The sequence below is a fragment of the Peromyscus leucopus genome, chromosome X (assembly GCF_004664715.2).
Source record: "Peromyscus leucopus breed LL Stock chromosome X, UCI_PerLeu_2.1, whole genome shotgun sequence".
NCBI classification, from domain to species: domain Eukaryota; kingdom Metazoa; phylum Chordata; class Mammalia; order Rodentia; family Cricetidae; genus Peromyscus; species Peromyscus leucopus.
This window is the reverse complement of record NC_051083.1, coordinates 60524874-60546747: the sequence shown is the minus strand read 5'-3', so window position 1 is coordinate 60546747 and position 21874 is coordinate 60524874. Positions and strand designations below refer to the sequence as shown.

The 21874-nt window shown below is 38.3% G+C and overlaps 1 protein-coding gene across 1 annotated transcript in view; it reads left to right on the top strand.

Moving 5' to 3' along the window:
• Nucleotides 1-21874, top strand: part of Tex11 (testis expressed 11) — a 387858-nt gene that overhangs the window by 186334 nt on the left and 179650 nt on the right. The window contains 2 exon segments of the mRNA XM_037199204.1: nt 7734-7819; nt 10033-10089. Coding sequence (XP_037055099.1) covers nt 7734-7819; nt 10033-10089 — 143 coding nt within the window.

Genomic DNA, 21874 nt, shown 5'->3' with positions numbered 1-21874 from the left:
CCTGCAGAGTACCCTCCCATACCAAAGACACTAGAACATAGAAGTGAAGGTTTTATGTAGGTTCCAGCTCAACCTCTCCATGTTCAATGAGTTGTGTGGGTACTGTCTTCAGTTTGTGTGTGAGGCCTTGGCTTCAGTTTGTGGAGAGCAACATATAGTCCTGGCAACAACCTGGATGTGTAGGGATTCATATGAGACCCCTTTGGCAAACAACTCAACTGGATGTAACCCAATACCAGAACTTGAAGCTTTATTTGGTGACAAGAGATATCCAGTTGGGGCTCTGTCTCCCCCATTATTTGGTAATTTCATTTAGGTGAACTTCATATATGTATATATTTTAGGAAGCTTCTACTGCATTATGTTTCCATACAACACTTCAAATGGTCCTTAAATTCACCTTTTCTTAACATGTTTTATCAATCAAATAGAAGAGAACTCAATATAAAGAACATGAGGCACTTTAAGAAATGTTCTCTATCTCCAGGAGATGCATCCTTGAAATATGTATGGGTGTGATGCTGAGATATCTGGAAATTTCTTCAAAATAATGTAGGAGAAGAAGTAGTTTCAGATTTATAGTGGGATAAGATAGATAAGATATTGAAGCTGACTGGTAGGCATATGGGAGCTAAACATAACTTGTCTTTTAACATTGAGACATGTTTGAAATTATCAGCAATAAAATTGTTTTTTAAGGGTCGGGGGGTCAAAAATTCAGAACTAAACTTTAATAGCTGCTGTATTGTAAAAGTCCTTTGATGACTGGGAGTATTTGTATTTATCTTTGTCTCCCTGGGACCTAGCTTAACATCAGGTACATAATTGCCACTCAGTGTATTGAAATGTCTGAATATCAGTGTTTTATAAGCTTTTTTGACTTCAAGTATTCCATAATTCATATAACTCTGACATACTCTCAAACCTCACCTGTTAATTCTAACTTGGAAATGGATAAGGGAGGAAGATCTTGTGTGAATTATTGATAAATTTTAGAACATTAAAATATACTTCTATTGCTTTAAAATACATATAGTTATGCAGAACATCAGTGGTTTCTTTTCAGATACAGTTTAGCACTTAATATAATGAAAAATTATACCAAAAATAACCCTGTTCACCATAGTCTCAAAAAAACCCCAAATAAACCTTATCAAGCAAATAAAATATCTCTACAATGGAAATTTTAAAACCCTGAAGAAGATACTAGAAAAATAAAAAGAACTACCATGTTCATTGATTGACAGAATTAATATTATGAACATGGCTATAGTATCAAAGGGATCTACAAATTCAGTATAATCACCATCAAAATTCCAGTGACATTTTTCACAGAAATAGAAAAAGACATTCTAAATTTGACTTGTTGAAAAATTTCAGTACCTAATTCAATGATACATGCCAAGAGAAATAAATTATTTCACTTTACTTCTGGCTTACCTTAGGCAATGGTGACTTAAATTCTCTAAGCTTTTTTTCCTCATTTATAAGAGTCTTAAAAAAGCTGGACTGAGCCGGGCAGTGGTGGCGCACGCCTTTAATCCCAGCACTCGGGAGGCAGAGGCAGGCGGATCTCTGTGAGTTCGAGGCCAGCCTGGTCTCCAAAGCGAGATCCAGGAAAGGCGCAAAGCTACACAGAGAAACCCTGTCTCGAAAAACCAAAAAAAAAAAAAAAAAAAAAAAAAAAAAAAAAAAAAAAAAAAAAAAAAAAAAAAAAAAAAAAAGCTGGACTGAACAATTTTTTTCTCTTGTCTAAATTTCCTTTAGCTTTGTATTCATAATACCTGCCTAAGCACTAACCATTTATGAGCTAGATTATTTAAAAGCAATTTTCTCTTAAATAATGTATCCCTGTTCGTATACTCATTCTTATTTGTGTTATTTATTTGCATTCATGGACCTTGGTTCTATGTGTCCACCAAATTAACTAGTGAAGGAGTCAGCTTTAGCTCAGCTGAAACTTAAACTAAGAGAAGTTGACTATAAGATTTCACTACATGAATTTGTAAATTCTTTTAAAGTTCATCCCTGCAAGGAGATTACAAAGTTAAGACCAGTCTGAGTTACTACACAGGGAGTTCAAGCCAGCATGAGCAACATAGAGACCCTGTCTTAATGAAAAAGGAGAAGGAGGAGAAAGAAGAGGAGGCAGGGATGATTCATTACTGAAAAGCTGTTACTTTTCTTCAAAGTTAGTCTTTGTTAAATAATAGTCCACTACTTCCTGATAAGGTCAGGCTTATTATGGACAATTTATCACAAAATTCCTTAGTTGAGATTGCCAGTACCCCAGTATCCATCCTTTGTTTAATCAAAATGATTTTTTTTCTATTAAATTTTCTTTTTTCTTTTTTTTTTGGTTTTTCTTTTTTTTTATTTTTTAGTAAATTTATTTTACAACATCATTTAGTTCAACATAATAGCCACAGATTCCCCTGTTCTCCCACTCTCGCCCCCTCCCCCTCCCCCCACCCCACCCCTCATTCCCACCTCCTCCAGATCAAGGTCTCCCCCGAGGACCGGGATCGACCTGGTAGACTCAGTCCAGCCAGGTCCAGTCCCCCCCTCCCAGACCAAGCCAAGCGTCCCTGCATAAGTCCCAGGATTCAAACAGCCAACTCATGCAACGAGCCCAGGACCCGGCACCAACACACCGCTGCCTCCCATTTTTTTGGTTTTTCGAGACAGGGTTTCTCTGTGTAGCTTTGCGCCTTTCCTGGAACTCACTTGGTAGCCCAGGCTGGCCTCGAACTCACAGAGATCCACCTGGCTCTGCCTCCCGAGTGCTGGGATTAAAGGCGTGCGCCACCACCGCCCGGCCTTAAATTTTCTTATTTTATTTTTTGTTTTTTTGTTTTTTTTTTTTTTTTTTTTTTTTTGTTTTTTCGAGACAGGGTTTCTCTGTGTAGCTTTGCGCCTTTCCTGGAGCTCACTTGGTAGCCCAGGCTGGCCTCGAACTCACAGAGATCCGCCTGGCTCTGCCTCCCAAGTGCTGGGATTAAAGGCGTGCGCCACCAACGCCCGGCCCTTATTTTATTTTTTTTACTTTGAGAATTCATACATGCATTTGTGTTTTCATCAAATCTACCTCCTTTTCTTCCCTTCCAGTTCCTCCCCAACCCCCACTTTTCCTTACCAACATCATGTGCCCCCCTTTTTTTTTTATAAATTTGCTTTTTGTTATTTGAGGATTTTATACATGAGTACACTGTATTTACATCCTTTCCACCCTCTTCCTCCTTCTAACTCCTCCTGTGTCCACATCCACACCATGTCAAATTCATGACCTTTTTAGTCATGTGGATGGTGTGTGTGTGTATGTATGTATGTATGTATGTATGTATGTATGTATGTATGTGTAAAATTTAGAGTCCAACTTATGTTGCCCCTATTTGTATGTATTTGGATCTGAACATTTAGGATTGGGGTCTTATGTCTGAAAGAAAGAAATAGTCCTGGTTTCTTTTTCCTAAGCAGCCATTGACTGCCTGTAGCTCATCATCTAGTGGGTGGAGGCTTGGGGGCTTGTGAAACTTCCTCTATCCATGTTGATGTGTAAATTGGTGTTGTTTTTATAGGTCTTATACATGCAACCATGTTGTTGAGTGTTCGTGGGAATTACATCCCTTCCCTGCCCAGCAAAAAAAAATTAATTAATTAATATACAGCTGTCATTCGAGTCCTTAGGTTCTTACAGTCTTTCTGCCCAGTGTTCCACAATTTTCCCCAAGACTTAGATGTAGGGTTATAATATAGATGTCCCATTTAGGGCTGGGTACCCAAAGTTACCATTTTCTCTGCCTTTTTTTTTTAACCAGTTATAGATCTCTCTAATAGTCTCCATCTGCTTAAAAAAAGAGCTTCTTTGATGAGATGTGAGAAATGCACTTATCTTAGGTCGTAAGGATGGGTATTTAGAAGCCAGTTGGAAACTATTATTTCTTTAGTAATGTGGTAGTACTGAGTTCCCCTTTATATTAGTTATTAGTTATATTAGTTATTTTCTCTTGCTGTGACAAAATACTATGATTAAGGCAACTTATAGAAAGAAAGGTTTATTTGCAGCTTATAGTTGCCAGAGGGATGAGAGTCCATCATCATCATCATGGGAAGTGTAGCAGCAGGCATGGTGTGTGAGCAACAAGCTGAGAGCTCACATCTTTTTATTTTAATTTTTGTGTTTTTTATTGAAACACATATTCACATAAGATGTTCTGATGACATTTTCCCCCTCTTCCAACTACTATTACATCCTACCCACCCTCTACCCAACCAAATCCATGCCCTCTCTTTAAGAAACAAATAACAACCAAAAAAGGAGAAACTCACAGAAAAAAAAAACACACAAAATTGGACACCAAAATGTACAGGCAAAAGACCAATAAGACAAAAAAAAAATGCCTCCCCAAAACTAAGAAAGATGAACTGAAAATAGCAAGTGGCTTTTGAAACGTCAGAGCCTGCCCCTGGTGATGTACTTCCTCTAGCAAGGCCACATCTAAACCTCTCCTAAACAGTAACACCAACTGGGGAGGAATTATTCAAATGCCTGAGGATGTAGGCAAGATCTTATTCAAATCATGACTAACCTCTCTAGCTATGGGTTCTTGGCTAGATTTATAGTACCAGAAATGAGTTCCCTCTCATTGAGGGGGGTTTAGGTTCAATTACACAGTTGTTTGTTGCCTCAAGATCCAAGTACTGACCCTGTTGGCTAGGGCTAGGCAAACCAGCCCTGAGGGAGTGAGAGGTGAGAGTGGGAGAGCTGGCCTCGCCTCCCTCATCTGCCAAGTGGTGGGAAAAATGCCTCTCCCCCCACCTCTCATGGCCTGTAGCAGTTGGGAGGCCAGCCTGAGGTCATGAGAGTGAGAGAGCTGGTCCTGCTCCTCACCTGGGCAACACCATAGAGCTGACCCTGTTGGTAGGGACTCTGGTGAGCTGGCCCTGAGAGTCTGAGAGCAGGAGAGCTGGCCCCACCCCTTGTTGCTTGCTGCATTTGGGGAGCTGGGGTGGGGTTGAGGATGGGGTGTAGTGCTAGAGAGCTCTCCCTGGTGGTGAGGATGAGGGAGAGAGAGCTAGTGGGCTGACCAACACAGCTACTACCCATGCCTAGAACCAGGGTTATGAGTTGGCCCACCCCAACTTCCACCCCATCTGTGATCTGCTGGAGCACCTGAAGTGGCCGGTCCTACAGATCCAAATCTGCAGAATCTCCATGACACAGGGCAACAACAGGAAGTCCAAGAGGAGTTCCAGTGAGGGCCCAGCAGAGGCCAGAGGACCAGCGGAACTGGGACCAATGACTCATTGCAGTAAACACTTGAAAGTAAAGATGTATGGACTAAAGGGTACACTGACTCACTGTGTCACACTGCAACTTCCATGATGAGATTTTTTCTTTCCTTTTATATTTTATTTTATTTCATTTTGGATGGAGGTTGCAGGGGCAGAGGATAGATATGAAGGGATGGGGAAATGAATGGGATCATGATGCATGATGTGAAATCCACAAAGAATCAATTAAAAAGTAAAAAAAAAAAAGATACAAATACCACCGTTGTACCATTGGGAATCTCTTGTTGATCTCATTGTGCTTATCAGGCTTTATAGCTGGGTAGGACTGTTGATGATTTTTTCTTGGTAGTTTGCAGAAGCAACTTCCAACACTATTAGAACTAGCCCTCAGTCAGCTAGCTTCCCTGTCAGTACCAGCTTGATTTCTTCAATTCCTGTGGTCCAAAATGTGGTGTCTTCATCAGTAGGGTCTTATGTTCACGTTCTGACAGGCAACCAAGAGCAATGGATAATAGCCTATATTGTTTGAGGGGTGGGTCTGTTGGACCCCTTGACCAACAATTTGAAGGAAAGTATCCCCTATCTGGCACTGGGGATTTTGTTAAATAATTGTTGGCTCTCATGGGAGCATTATTTTGCACATAGAGGCAACTACATTAAAACTGAGTAATTTTAAGTAAGCTTATAAAATACTAGGTTTCCCTATGGCTTTTTTCAAACATCATTTATCCTTCTTCCCCCTTCCCACTCTATGTTTACCCTCCAGTCAAGCCCCACCCCCACTTTTAGAACCCTCCTCATAGCACCCATGTCCTACTGCCACCTTTCTAGAGTGTCTTCTCCCACTTCCCCAGTGGTCTCTTTCTACTTTCCTGTCTTTTATAGTTAAACACTCAGACCTAAAGGTTCATATCTGGATCCACAATAAGAAAGAGAGAGCATGTGACATTTGTATTTCTGTGTCTGAGTCACCTCACTCAATTTATTATCCATCTCTATCCATTTACCTGAAAATTTCATTTCTCTTTACAGCTGAATAGAATCCCATTGTATATAGTCCCACATTTCATTATCCATTCATCAGTTGATGAATATCTAGGCCGTTTCCATTTCCTGGCTATTGTGAACAAAGCATCAATAAGTGTGGATAAGCAAGTATCTCTGTAGTAGGCTATAGAATCTCTTGGGAATATGCTCGGTAGTGGTGTATTTGAACAATAGTAAATCTATTTCTAGATTTGGAGGAAACACCACCCTGATCTCCAGTGACTTCACCAGTTTGTACTTTGAAAGCCTTTAAGAGTAGTTTATGACAGTATGAAATTATTTTAATTATTGATAATGGAATGAAATCTAAGCTATTTGAGAGACTAGAATTTTAGGAAGATCTTTCTATGCATTGGAAATGCTGAGAGAGGGGAGAGAGGAGAAGAAGAGTGGGGTGGATAAAGTAACTTAGCAGTAGTTATTCATCTACACACCATAGAAACAAGGGAAATAGAGACCATGGCAACAATAAAGGATATGGGGACCATGGCAACAGTAGGGGATATAGTCTGATGACAAAAATTTCAAAGTGGTGGTTTTTAAGGAAGAAAGAGGGAGAATAACATGAAAATAGTACTGAAAAATGAAGGCACATATTCCGTCTCCAGGATAGAAGGGCAGTGTAAGTAAATTTATTGTTACATGAGAAGTTTCCCATATAAGCAATATCCTTGGATAAACCCTACATTTCCATTGTAGAAATAACAAGGAGGAAACTTTCAGAGAAGAGGTCTCTCATAGAGGAGACCTTTCTGATAATGGACTAAAGTTAAAAGTGTAGGATGGAAGGGTCGGAAGAGCTGGGAGAAATGAGAAAAGGATACAAAAGGGGGTATACAGAGCCTTTGGGGGATTAGAGTACCAGAAATGAGGGAATTCAACAATTTGGGTTTCCTTTGGCTACTGCTGTAAAAAACGAGGATAAAGCAAGGCTGTGACTGTGGATAGGAAGCTGTGAGTTTCTTTTTTTAATTGAAAATAGATTGTTTTCATGTAATTTATTCTGATTACCATTTCCTCTCCCCCTAGTTCTCCCAGTTTCTCCCCACCTCCCCTCCCATCCCGTTTCACACCATTTTTGACTCTCATTAGAATGCAGGCATCTGAGGAATAGTAATACAATACAATAAGATAAAACAAAAACAAACAAATTGGAATAGGACAAAACAAACAGAATAAAAGAGCCCAAGAAAAACATGTGAGTTTCTGAGGATAAAATGAACCTGTTTTCTTTCTGTCAGTGAGTTATAGCTTCATTCTACAGTGTTAGGCAACCCTTCTGAGAAAAAAAAATGAACATATTTCTTTGTAATGGGCAGGAATATAGACAACCTGGTGCAAGCATATCTTTCTTTAAGATGTAATTTAACATAACTGTTTGTTCCTTGTAGAATGGACAACAATTTGTGGCAGGCAAAGCTTTGGAATATTTATCTCAACTTTCAGAAGACCCAGAAGAAGTACTTGGAGCTTTAAAGTAAGTTGTTCTTCTGACTCTTAATTTGTAAACTCTGACAAAACAGTGCTGATGGTGTGAAAGCCTTTAAGTAAAAACCAATAACAAAGATGCGCAGTTCAAAAAACAAAAGCAAAGTTAGTGGTTGAACCTCCTCTCCCCCTTCTTCCTTTTAGAAAGGAAAATTATTTGTTAAAAGGGCTCTTTCACATGCAATACGGAGAGTCAGATTTGAACATGATGATACTTTTGTTGTGACTGTGAAAAAAAGAAACCCAAAGGACACTATATTTGTTCTAGTGCTAGTCAGCTTTACTTCGGGCCATATTTCTAATGGGAAATCGAGTGATAGAATTATTACTGTCAGAAGTTGGGATACCAGCATGCATTCAGTCAAGTAAATATCTAAAACCATTCAGGACACATAGCATTTCTTTTTCTTAAATTAATTTATTTTTTTTCCAGTGTTGGGAATAGAACCTAGGCTTCATCCATGCTAGGCAACCAACAACTCCAGTCACACATCTGTTCTTGAGACAGGGTCTCACTGTGTAGCTCTGGCTAGCTTGGAACTGGTCTTGAATGTGCTACTTCTGTCTCCTGATTACAGTCATGCACTACCACACCTGGCCCTCTGGCCCCATCATTTCATTTTATTTTATTATTTTATTTCATAACCAGTATCTTACTGTATATCTCAGACTAACCTTAACCTCAAAACTCTCCTGCCTCAGCTTCCCAAGTGCTGAGATTACAGGAGTGTACCAGTGTACCAGGCTCAGATAGTTTTTCATTAAAAAACATTTTCAGGTTTGAATTTATCAACTACTTCATCATGTCATTTTGTAGTAATGCTTCCAGGTCCCTTCAAAGATTAGTGATTCTTCTGAGACCCCCAAACCAATAAGTTTCTTACAGAAAAAAAATAGCAAGAGTTATACACCATACTTGATGTTTCTGTACTGATATGAATTTGGAACTGTTTAATAGCTTATTAAAAATAATAATTTTGTTTTAAAATTATTTTATTCAATTTCACATCCAAAAATCATAATATTTATGTTTTTATTGCAACCTTTAAAACAGTACAAAGATCTACAAATAAGATTAATTTTCCTTTCTTTTTTCATTTCTGCATTCTGGGATAATCAAAGTTAATAAGTTGATATAATTACTTTGACATATTTCTTCCTAAGACTCTCTCTCATTTGCTCTTGCTTTATCTCTCATTCTCTCCCTCCCTCTCTTTTCCCTGTGTATAGTGCTGGGGATAGGACCCAGGGCCTCTATCATAGTTTACTTCTACTGCTGTGATGAAATACCATGACCAAAAGCTACTTGAGGAGGAAAGGGTTTGTTTGACTTTTGTACATCCCAATCATAGTCCATCATTGAGGGAAGTCAGCAGGATCTGAAGGTAGGGACTGGGAGGCAGGAGCTGGTGCAGAGGCCATGGAGGAGTGCTGCTTACTGGCGTGCTCATCATGACTTGCTCAGCCTGCTTTCTTATAGAACCCAGGACCACTTGCCCAGGGATTGGCACCACCCACAGTGGGCTGGGCACTCCCACTTACATCACAAATTAAGAAAATGCCTATAGGCCAATATATAGTGATATTTTATTTGTACTAAAATGTGATTTGTATGTTAATAAATAAAGTTGCCCGGGGGTCAGAGCTATTAGAGCCATAGCAAAAGCTGGGTGGTGGTGGTGCACGCCTTTAATCCCAGTACTTGGTAGGCAGGACTAGGTAGATCTCTGTGTGTTCAAGGATACAGCCAGCATTGGAGACACACGCCTTTAATCTCAGTACCAACCATAGAAGACCTGGAGGTCTGTACAGACAGGCAGTGATGAGGCAGTCATGTGGTTGGGTTTATAATCAATGAGAAGGCAGAACAGAAAGTCTATATAAAGACAAAAACACAGGAAGTAGGTCTCTTGGCTGAAGAGACTAGCTGCAGCAGACAGGTAAGGCTCTTAGCTCTGATCTCTTGGCTTTCTTCTTTGCATTGGTTCTGTTTTTCTTATTTAATAAGACAGTTGGTTACATCTACACCAATATGATGGAGGCATTTTCTCAATTGAGATTCCATCTTCCAGATCATCTTAGCTTGTATCAAATTGGGGGTAAAAATAGCACAGCCTCACACATACTAGGCAAGCACTCTACCACTAAGCTGCATCCCTTACACCTGAAAATAATCTTCTGTATTGCTTTTTTTTTAAACAGGTGTCTGGTTCGAATTATTCTTCCAGAAGTTTCTCATATGCCAGAATCTGAAAATAAGTAAGTTATTTCATGAGAAATGATGTATTTACCATTAAAAAAATTTAGAGTATATTTAAATGAAAACCTTATATTGAAAGATCTATTGTGTAGTGGATGAAATCAATATATATTTTTAGCCAGTCTTCCTGGATTCATAGTCAATGTGGTTATTTATGAGATAGATATATAGTTTAGATAAGTTTCTTATTTATATCCTCCAGTCTTCCCATCTGTAAAATGGAAATACCAATGTATGCCTCATAGGGTTACTGTAATTACTCAGTGAATTAATACATTTAAAAGTTAAAAATGCAATCCCCAGGGAAATAGTAAATATATAAGAGTACTTGACAGCTTATAATCCCTCACATTTTACATATGACCTGATTGTGTTATTGTATCTGTTCCCATTTAACAGTAGTCTCAATGGAAATTCATAAAGATTCTGGTTCTCAGCTTGGACTATAGAAACGCATTTCTCCTTACAGTTTCCATGGTATAAGATATCAACAACTGGGGCTGGAGAGATGGCTTAACGGTTAAGAGCATTGTCTGCTCTTCCAAAGAATCCGTCTTCAATACCCAGCACCCACATGGCAGCTTATAACTGTCTATAACTCCAGTTCCAGGGGACCCAACGCTTTCACAGACATATGCAGGCAAAATATGAATGCACAAAAATAAAAATAAGTAAAAGATATCAAGAGCTTAACAATTCATGGAAGAATTTTGTCGCCAATTTTTCTTTCATAAAATTCACTACTTCCCAATGAGTTGAGAGAAAATTTGGTTCAAGTTCTTGATTAAATATGGATTTCAGAAAATAGCACCCATCTCTTCATTCTATGCTTAGGCAGGAGCTCTGTAATAGACTATCTACTGCATGTTCTGTGTTTATTGTTTACAATTGGTGGCACTGTATTATTTCAACTAAATTTTGGGAGAAATATCGATCAATGAGATAAGTTGGAATTGTAACTTGTTTTGTCATAACACACAATTTGCCCAGGCATACATTGTAATATTCACATTTTCTTAACAGGCTTTATCAATCAAACAGAAGATAACTCAGTCTAAAGAATATGAGGCACTTAGTACTTTGCATATTGACTACATTTTGACTTTAACTTCTAGTCAGCATGATAGTGGTAATGTGGTTATATTGTTTTAAGAAATATTCTCTGTCTCCAGAAGATGCATCCTTGAAATATGTATGGGTGTGATGCTGTGATATCTGGAAATTTCTTCAAAATAATGTGGGAGAAATAGTTGCAGATTTACAGTGGGATAAGATGGATAAGTTAATAATTGTTGAAGCTGGGTGGTAGGCATATGGGAAGAAAACATTTTTTAATATTGGGGACATGTTTGAAATTATCAACAATAAAATTGTTTTTTAAGGCCTGGAAAGTCAGGAAATTCAAAACTAAACTTTAATAGCTGCCATATTTTAAGAGTGCCTTGACTTTGGGAGTATTTGCATTTATCTTTATATCTCTGTGACCTAGCTTAGCATCAGGCAAATAATTGCCACTAAGTGTATTTAAATGTCTGAATATAAGTGTCTTATAGTTTCTGTTGCTGTGATAAAACACCAAGACCAACCCAACTTATAGAAGAAAGTGTTTATTTAGGGCTTAAGATTCCAAAGGGTCATGGTGGCAGGGTAGAAGTAGCAGGCAGTGAGAGCTGCAGCTGAGAGCTGACATCTTACCACAAACAGGAAGCACAGGATGGACACACAATGATGTGAGTCTTTTGAAACCAGAACTCTCCCCCAGTGTCATACTTCCTCCTGGAAGACCACACCCCCCAATCCTTCCCAAACAGCCACCAACTGGGACCAAGTATTCAAATGCCCAGGATTGATGGGTGGCATTTCATTCAAATTACCACAATTACTGTTTTATAAGCTCTTCAGTACAGGACTTAAAAGTGCTTCATAATCCATTCATGTAACTGTAGCACACAGTCAAATCTCACCTGTTAATTCTAATTTGGAAGTGAGTAAAGGAGGATAATGTATATTTTTTTTTTTTTTTTTTTTTTTTTTTTTTTTTTTTTTTTTGGTTTTTCGAGACAGGGTTTCTCTGTGTAGCTTTGCGCCTTTCCTGGAACTCACTTGGTAGCCCAGGCTGGCCTCGAACTCACAGAGATCCACCTGCCTCTGCCTCCCGAGTGCTGGGATTAAAGGCGTGCGCCACCACCGCCCGGCTGATAATGTATATTATATTATTATATTGTCTATAATAATACTAACAAGTTGTAGAACATTAAAATATATATTATTGCTTCCAAATGTGTATAGTAATACAGAACATCTAGAACATCATTTTTCCGGTAGAGGTCAGCATTTGATATAATAAATTCAACTAACTAATAAAGAAATTTTAAAACACCTAATTCAATGAGAATTTCCAAGAGAACTGAATTTTAGTGTGCTGTCTCAATCTTTCTGTTTACCTTAATTAGTGAGAACATAATTTCTCTACGTTATATTTTCTCCTCTGTAAAACATAAAAACTGGACTATAGACTTTTAAGTTATTTTCTGTTTTAAGATTTCTATGGTTTTTAGATTAACAGTATGTCCTAGTTAGGGTTTCAGTTGCTGAGATGAAAAACCATGACCAAAAGCAAGTTGGGGAGCAAGTTGTTTATTCAGCTTACACTTTCATATTACTGTTCATCACTGAAGGAAGTCAGGACAGGAAATCAAACAGGGCAGGATCCTGGAGGCAGGAGCTGATGCAGAGGCCATGGAGGGAAGCTGCTTACTGACTTGCTTCCCATAGCTTGCTCAGCCTGCTTTCTTATAGAACCCAGGACCACCAGCCCAGGGATGGCAACCCGCAATGGGTTAAGCCCTCCCCCATCAATCACTAATTCAGAAAAGGCCTTACAACCGGATCTTATGAAGGCATTTTCTCAATTGAGATTCTCTCCTTTCAAATAACTCTAGCTTGTGTAAAGTTGACATAAAACTATCCCGCACACAGTATCTGTTTAAATTGTGTGCTTAGTTATGTAAAACAGTTTGTCTTTTATGTATATATGTTTTTGTGTCCTGGATGTTATTTGTGGTATATTTTTGCATGCATAGACCTTGTCTGGGTTGTTATATATAGCCGCTGAATTACATTAGTGAAGTTAACTTTAGCTTAGCTTAAATTCAAACGGATAAAGGTTTTCTATAAAGACACTATACATAAACTTGTAAGACTTAAGATTTGTCCCCAAGAAATCACAAGTATTAAGTAATACTACTCCCTGACATGGGCAGGGTTTTGTGAGCATGCGTGTGTGTGTGTGTGTGTGTGTGTGTGTGTGTGTGTGTGTGTGTGTAAAACAATCATAATCAAAGAAGAAGAGGCTATCACCTTGAGAGTTGGGGGTGCCATAGAAGGTATTGGAAGGATGATGGTACTTGGGAGGGACCGGAGGGAAGAAAAGGAAGGAGGAAATATGATATAATTCTGTTTCAATTAAGAATGTATTTAAGGAAAATAAACATAAGGGGGAAAAGCAATAACTGACCAGATATGGTCTTTAAACTTTAATCCCAATACCCCAGAGGAAGAGGCATATAGATGTCTGTGAATTCAAGGCTAGCCATGCTGTATCATACCAGAATGTTTTCACTTCTCTTAAAAACCCTCTTTCCTCTACCTATTAATTCCTCCCACCCTTGTCAGCTCCTTGCTACCTTTATAGTTTTGTCTTGCATGGTGTCATGTAGATGCAATCATACAATATAGAATTTTTCACCTTGGCCTTTTTTTTTATATAATAAGCATTTACCATTCCTCCATGTTGTTTTATGCCTGATAGCTTGTATCATTCCAGCACTGAATGAACCACATCATGTTTTTCCATTCACCCGTTAAAGGGCATCTTGATTGCTTCCATATTTGAAAATGTATTAGTTGTTTTAAAAGGTATTATAAGCATCTGTATGAGGACTTTGTGTAATATTAAGTTTTTAGCTTCTTTAGTCAATACTTAGTAGCCATTTCTGTGTTAAGTAATAGGTAGTGAGTGATGTCTTTTGTTTTACTTCATATTTTCTTTTCTTTTCTCTCTCTCTCTTTTATTTTTCCAAGACAGGGTTTCTCTGTGTAGCCCTAGCTATCCTGGAACTCACTCTGTAGACCAGGCTGGCCTGGAATGCACAGAGATCCACCTGTCTCTGCCTCCTGAGTGCTGGGATTAAAGGTGTGTGCCATTATGTTGGGTTACTTCACATTTTCTTAATGACACATCTTAAGGAGTATCTCTTTTTTAATGTGTCATAGTCTCAGATTTTAGGACTTTAATTTTATTAAATTTATTTATTTTTTTAGAGGGGCACTTGTGTTGAAGTCAGAGAATAACTTGGAAGAGGCAGCTCTCCCTTTCCACCCTGTAGGTCCTGGGGATTGATCTCAGGTTGTCAGGTTTGGTGACAAGTGCCTTTACCCACAGAGCCACTTTGCTGTCCTGAGACAATATCATCACACATTCTTAGCTTCTTTGAGGTGTTGATGTAATATTTGATTTCCCTTATTACATACCTCATTTTCTTACCTTACTTTTGTCTACTAGTTCTCCTTTTCTTTTTTTTTTAAATTTATTTATTTATTTTACAACCTGGCTGCAGTTTCCCCTCCCTCCTCTCCTCCCAGCGCCCCCCTTCTGTTCCTCCTCCATTTCTGTTCAGAAAGGGGCGGGCCTCCTATGGATATCAACAAAACATGGCATACCAAGTTGTAGAAGACTAAGCACCTCCCCTGTAGCAGCTAGCTGTTCTGTCTGTGACCTTGAAGCACTGCCCCTAGAGAGATGTAGCAGGTAACTGCCCTAACTACTTACCCAATGGGACATGGATCGGAACTACCCTTAAGACCTGAGACACAAGTAGGCTAGCTCTCTTCGCTCCCTCATGGGTCTTGGATGCTGGGACAGTCTCCAGATGGAAGAACAGCCTGAGGCTGTGCCTTACTTTTTCCAGGACCCTGTGACAATTCCTCTCTTCTGTCTTGTGAGTTTTCCTTTCCTAATAAATCCCTTTGCCCTTTAAGCAGACTCCGTAGATTTCTCACTTTACCTCCCCATGTATTAAGGCTAGGCAAGGTGGCCCAGTATGAGGAGCAGGGTCCCAAAAGCCAGTAAAAGAGTTGGAGACAGCCCCTGTTCCCATAGTTGGAAGTCCCACAAGAGGACCAAGCTGCATTGTAGCACAAATTTTAAAAGATCTTATTAATAAAAACAAACCCAGAGCCAGGTATTGGGATGAATGCTGGAAGATCAGAGAAACAGAACAAGCCAGCCAACCTCACCTCACCAATTCCTCAGCTGATCCTGTTTCCTCAAACTGGAAGCCTCTGTGTCCTCATCCAAATGGATCTCAGCTGAACTACTACTAAAAGCCTAAAAGCTTAACCAGCTCTAGTTCCTGGTCCTAATGCCTTATATAACTTTGTGCTTCCTGCCATCACTTCCTGAGATTAAAGGCGTGTGTCACCATGCCTGGCTGTTTCCAGTGTGGCTTTGAACTCACAGAGATCCAGATGGATCTCTGCCTCCGTAATGTTAGGTTTAAAGGTATGTGTGCCACCATTTTCTGGCCTCCATGTCAATCTAGTGGTTGTTCTGTTCTCTGACCCCAGATAAGTTTATTAGGGTGCACAATATATTGGGGGACATAATATCACCACACTGCATAACTGTAACATATATGCAGAGAGCCTAGGTCAGTCTCATGTAGGCTCCCTGGTTGTTGGTTCAGACTCTATGAACCCTTATGAGCCCAAGTTAGTTGACTCTGTGAATTGTCTTGTGGTGTCCTTGACCCCTCTGTCTCCTACAATCTTTTCTTCCTCTCTTCAGCAGGATTCTCAGATGATATGGTAGTATGCATAAGCAACCCCACATACTCTACCATGGAACTCCTACAGCTGATAAACATATTTAGTAAAGTGGCTGGATACAAGGTTAACTCAAAAAATTAGTAGCCTCCTATATAAAAATGATAAATGGGCTGAGAAAGAAATCAGAGAATCAATAGTCTCAAATAATATAAAATATTTTGGTGTAATTCTAACCAACTGACTGAAAGACGTGATAGCAAGAGCTCCTTTTCTTTTTAACCAAAAAGTTCTGCTTTTTAGAAGGACCATTAGATTTAGCCACTCTGCTGAACCAGAATTCAGAGAGCAATACTCATCTAGTAAATGCTTCAACTCTCATTTGTAGAGGACATGGCTACATGGAAACAGAGTGAGGAGGCCATCTTTTTATTAACCTGTATTATCTCTACATATTAATAAGTTTTATTGTGACATTTACATCATGTCTACCCCTCCCTTCTACTTTTTCCTTCCTGTTTGTCCCCGCCCCACAGCCCCTTTCTCAATCCCTATTATTTCCTCTCTACTCTGATGTCATTTTTTTTTCAATTTGTATATTTAAGAGAAAATGTATGATACTTATCTTTTTCATGTTTGGCTTATTTTAGTTAATATGATGCCATTCAGTTTTATCTATTTTTTCATTAATGAGATAATTTCATCTTCTTTATGGATGATTAATACTTCATTATATATGTATATATATTTTTATTTATATATCAATTTATCTGCTGATGAATGTCCAGGCTGATTCCATATTTTGGCTCTTGTGACTGGTGCAGGCATTAATATGAGTGTTCAGATATTTCTTTGTGTGCTAGTTTCATTTCTTTCAGATACCCAGAATTGGTATACCTGGATCACACAGTAGTTCTATTTTCAATGTTTAAAAGAATTTTTTTACTGTTTTAGAAAATGGCTGGGATCATTTGTATTCCTACCAACAATGTGTAGGTGTTGAGTTTTTCTCTATACTCTTGGAAGTACTTGTTGTTTTTGAGTTTTCATTTTGTTTTTATAATAACCATTCTAGCTGGAGTAAGATGTAACCTGAGTGTAACTGTAATTTGTATTTCTGTGATGGCTTAATAATACTATACATCTTTCTTATATATATTGGCCATTTGTACTTACTCATTTGGAACATGTCTTTTCAGTTCATTTGGCAATTTAAATAAGTCTATTATTAACTCTTTCAGTGTTACTTTAAAAAAATTCTTTATATGCTGGATGGTGGTGGCGCACGCCTTTAATCCCAGTATTTGGGAGGCAGAGGCAGGTGAATCTCTGTGAGTTCGAGGCCAGCCTGGTCTACAAAGTGAGTTCCAGGACAGGCTCCAAAAGCTACGCAGAGAAACCCTATCTTCTGGATCTTCATCCTTTACTCAATGATTAGCTAATAGATTTTTCTCCTATTCTGTAGGCTATTTTTTTCACTAGATTATTTCCTTGGTTATGCAGAAGCTTTTTAATTGAACATAATTTCATTTATGAATTCTTGATTTTGTTTTATGAGCTACTAAAGTCCTATCAGATAAATCATGCCTATATCAATATTTTAAGTGTTTGCCCTGTTTTCTTGAAATACTTTCAAGTTTCACATTAAAGCCTTTGATCATTTTGACTTGATTTTTATACAGGTTAAGAGGCAGTGCTCTACTTTTAATTTTTTATATGTTGATATCCAGTTTCCTCACCACCATTTATTAAAAGGCTACTGTTCTCCAATGCATATTTTTGAGACAGGGTCTCACTGTGTAGCCCAGAGTGGCTATGAAACTTACTTTTCTTCGCTTTTCTAAGTAACACTGATGAAAAGCTTTGTACAAACACTTCTGATTATTTCTGATTATTATTATTAAACTGGATTCTATCCTGGATCAAAAATTATATACAAAAGGGGTTTATTTGTTTGATTGTTTGAGACAGGATCTTACCAATTTTGTCTCTTTTTTGAGGCACAAATAAAATTTATTTTAGTGTTCAGTCAAGGCACTTAACCATATGAAACAAGAGCTTATACCATATAGTCTTTTGGCACCTTTGTGGGAAATCTGGCTGAAGATGAATGTATTTATTTCTGGGTTCTCTATTCTATTCCATTCATCTTTGGGTCTATGTTTTATGCCAGTATCATGTTGTTTTTATTACTATGACTCAATAGTGTATTTTAAAGTCAGATATTGCCATATTGTTCTTTTTAGTCAAGAATTGCTTTTGACTTTTCAAGTTCTTTTATGGTTCCACGTGAATTTTAGGATTTTTTTTCTGTATCTGTTGCGAGTATCATTGATGTTTAGATAGGGATTTCATTAAACCTCTAGACCAATCTCATTAGGCAATACAATTGCATTGACCTCAATTTTGTCAGATGAAATGAAAACACAACTTTCCCCATGAGGACCTTAGGAATTTTATCATAAAAACTATAAAATAGCTGGGCATGGTGGCATATGCCTTTAACCCCCACAGTTGGGAACCAGAGATAGGCAGATCTATGTAAATTCAAGGCCAGCCTGGTCTACATAGCAAGTTCCAGGACAGCTAGAACTACAAAGAGAGATCCTATATTTTTTTTTTTAAATAAAAAAAAACTGTAAAATACAGATATAGTTTTCTGCTTAGAGATAGTTCTGTTTTTCAGCACTTGTAGTTGCAGACCTGATCCTGCAGCTACTTCAATAGATCAGAAACAGAAAATTGAGGTGATATGGAGATTAAAAAACCAGATAGTCTTCATATGAGTATTTGATCCCTTGGGAAGAATTGTATTTCTACCAACGTCCTTTCCAGCCTCTTTTTTCCAGTTCACTAGAAAGCAAAAGAGTTTATCTATTGGGGATACTACCTTAGTGTCCCCCCATATCTTGCACACTTATCAAGATTTGCAAGCCAGCCTATATCCCACTCAGTATTTATTTCATCTCATCATTCTTATATTTTTAAGTTTAGCTTTCATTAGCATATCATCAACAGGGTTTGGTTTCATTGGTAGGTTTTCTTTTTGTGGTACTAGGGATGAGAGCATTTTCCAGTCAGACAATATCTATTCTTATAAATCATTTAGATAAAAGATATACAGCTTTTTTATAAAAAGCCTGAACCTCACATTTGAGGCAGGTGCCCTACCACTAAACCATATCCCCAGCCCTATTCCCCACTGTTTTAAACAACCATTGTTTAAATTGCCTGTTCTGCTTCTCTATTACTCAGAGGAAGTCATCTCTTTGGTCATTGTTAGTTGGTAAGGATTGTAAAATGTGATTTTTTTTTTTAATCTCAAGAAATGTGACTCAGCAGGTCACACCAACACAATATATTCTGTTCCACATGGTGAGCATTTTTATACACCACTAGGCAAGCAAAGTTCAGTTTAGAGTTACTGTCTATTCCCATTGAGACCCCCGCCCCAGACTATCAGCATTAATCCAACTGCTAGCTGTTCTCAGGGCCATCTTAAACTGTTGTCTCTTCTTAGAAAACAGAACAATTGTTGGCATTTTGTACCTTGGAGGGTATAAAAAGGTTGTATCAACACCCAGCCTCTCTCTGCATTGATTACCCTGATTGTCCACTCACTTCATCATGCCAGGTGGCCAACTCAAGGGAGCACACAGGAATATCTACTTGTTAGTTCCAATCACCTTCTAAATCTAGCAGGTGGTTCTTCTGATAAACAGCAACATGTCCTACTTTAACATACCCCTCAAATTCCCATAGTGATTTTTCTATAGGGATGTCCCTCATAAATACATCCTTTTGGAGACCAATTTTCTGTTACCTTTCTGTCTGATTATATGGCCAGGCCATTAGTCCCTGCCCATGAGTCAGTACCCAAACACAGGGTGTTTTACCAGGGTTCCATTCTTCTGTTACTGCTGGGAAAACAGTATGTATGTACTCTGTTGAACTGGTTTGCTTTACTTTTTAATAGAGGGCTTTCCTTCCAAATCTTGGAACTGCCTTCCATGTATTAAAAGAGTCATTTCTGGTCAGTGAGAGCTGCTTATTGGACAATGTCAAATTAATTATTGTCTAATATTTCCTTATACAGTTCCATAGTCAGTCCTAGGAGAAAAGAAGCTTTTCCTCAAGTGTATATCCTCTTCGCATGCTCCAGGTAGCTTGACCGTGTGTGTGTGTGTGTGTGTGTGTGTGTGTGTGTGCGTGCGTGTGTGATTAAAAAACACTTCCATTTTGTAATGGAACTCTCCTAGCACTACCCACCCCATTAGAATGTTTTTCCAACATCACCTGAGACATTGTGGATATCTCAGTTTTAGAGAAGATTTTATGTATTTCAGTTATAGGGTAGCTTCCATTAATTTCCAATAGCAAGCTTATATATGCCTTCATATGGCCCATTTTGCCCATCCAACTAACAATACTTCATTTGTAGATTTACATGTCTTTTGTTTTATAATAGTATGTGGTAATATATTATGTACCCTAATAAACTTGCCTGAGGATTAGAGGACATAGCCAGCCACTATATTATACATAGAGGTCAGGCAGTGGTGGCACACACCTTTAATCCCAGCACTTGAGATCTCGTGCCTTTGCTTGGGAAGCACACACACCTTTAATCCCAGGAAGTAATATGGTAGGGCAGAGAAAGGTATATAAGGTGTGAGGAAACAGGAACTCACTCTCTTTAGGCTGAGGATTTCGTAGAGGTAAGAACTAGTGGCTGGCTGTTCTGCTTCTCCGATCTTTCAGGTTTTACCCTGATATCTGGCTCTGGGTTTTTGATTAAAAGACCATCTAAGATTCAAATAATAGTAAGTAAACAAATATTCCCCAGTCGGATTACAATGTTCAAACTTACCCTCAATCAGGTAAAAGAGAAATAATTATGTCATGAAAAGCCTATCAGAATATACCAGGCCTCTTCTAAACTTTCACCTTCATTCCATTACTTTTTACATTTCTAAGATTAGCTTCCATTAGCATATTATCAACAGGTTTTGGTTCCATTGATGTATTTTTATTTTATGGTATTAGGAAGGGAGGCATTTACCAGTCAGACTGTATCCACTTTCATGAAGCATTCAGATAAAGGATATATAACTTGTTTATACAAAGTCTGCTTAAACATTCCAGTTTTCGTCCAAATTTCTGCCCTAATCTGTCAACGTTTATACTGCTGTACTTTCCCAATGTAATTGTAGGTCCTGTTAGGACTTCAACAGCAGGCTTTGGTGCCACCATGCATAAGACTCCTATACTAAGAAGTTCTATAAAAATTTCTTCTCCATACCTAATTTTGCCTACTTACATGCAAGAAGCCTTGGCTCCCAAGTAAAGGGTATCATTAAGGGAATGTGGCTTCTTTCTCAATCTCTAACATAATTAATCTGCTGGAATGTTATCTCACGTGACTTAAGATGAGAAATTTTTGCATTTTATAATTTTCTACCTTCTGCCTTATTAAACTTCCTCAAAGTGGGATAAATAGAAGAGATTTGTTTAGAGCCCTTTAATGTTGTGGAACCAGTAGAGACTCTCTTTGGTCTTACCAACCTTTGGTAGTTCAACATTCAAAGCCAGAGACACTATCATTAAGTTAGACACTTTCAGAATCTTCTGGAGGATTTTCAGAAAACTGATTATACTAATCTACAAAATGAAACATTTACTTCATATTATACTACCTACTACCTGTTTTCAGTACTTTATTGGTTTTCAGTACTTTATTGGTCACCCAATGTTCCTCTGCAATGTTGGAGCATCTATCTTCAGCCTACAGGCCTAGAGTATCTGGCAGACTTTTCTGTGAAGCAGGAAATTTGAATGACTGTCCCACCTTGTTTTGGCAAAGTTTGTCAGTCTCTTTCCTCTGTGTCCTACAGAATGTCTAGCAGACTCTTCTATGAAGCAGGAACCCTGAATGACTATCCCACCTTGTTTTGACAA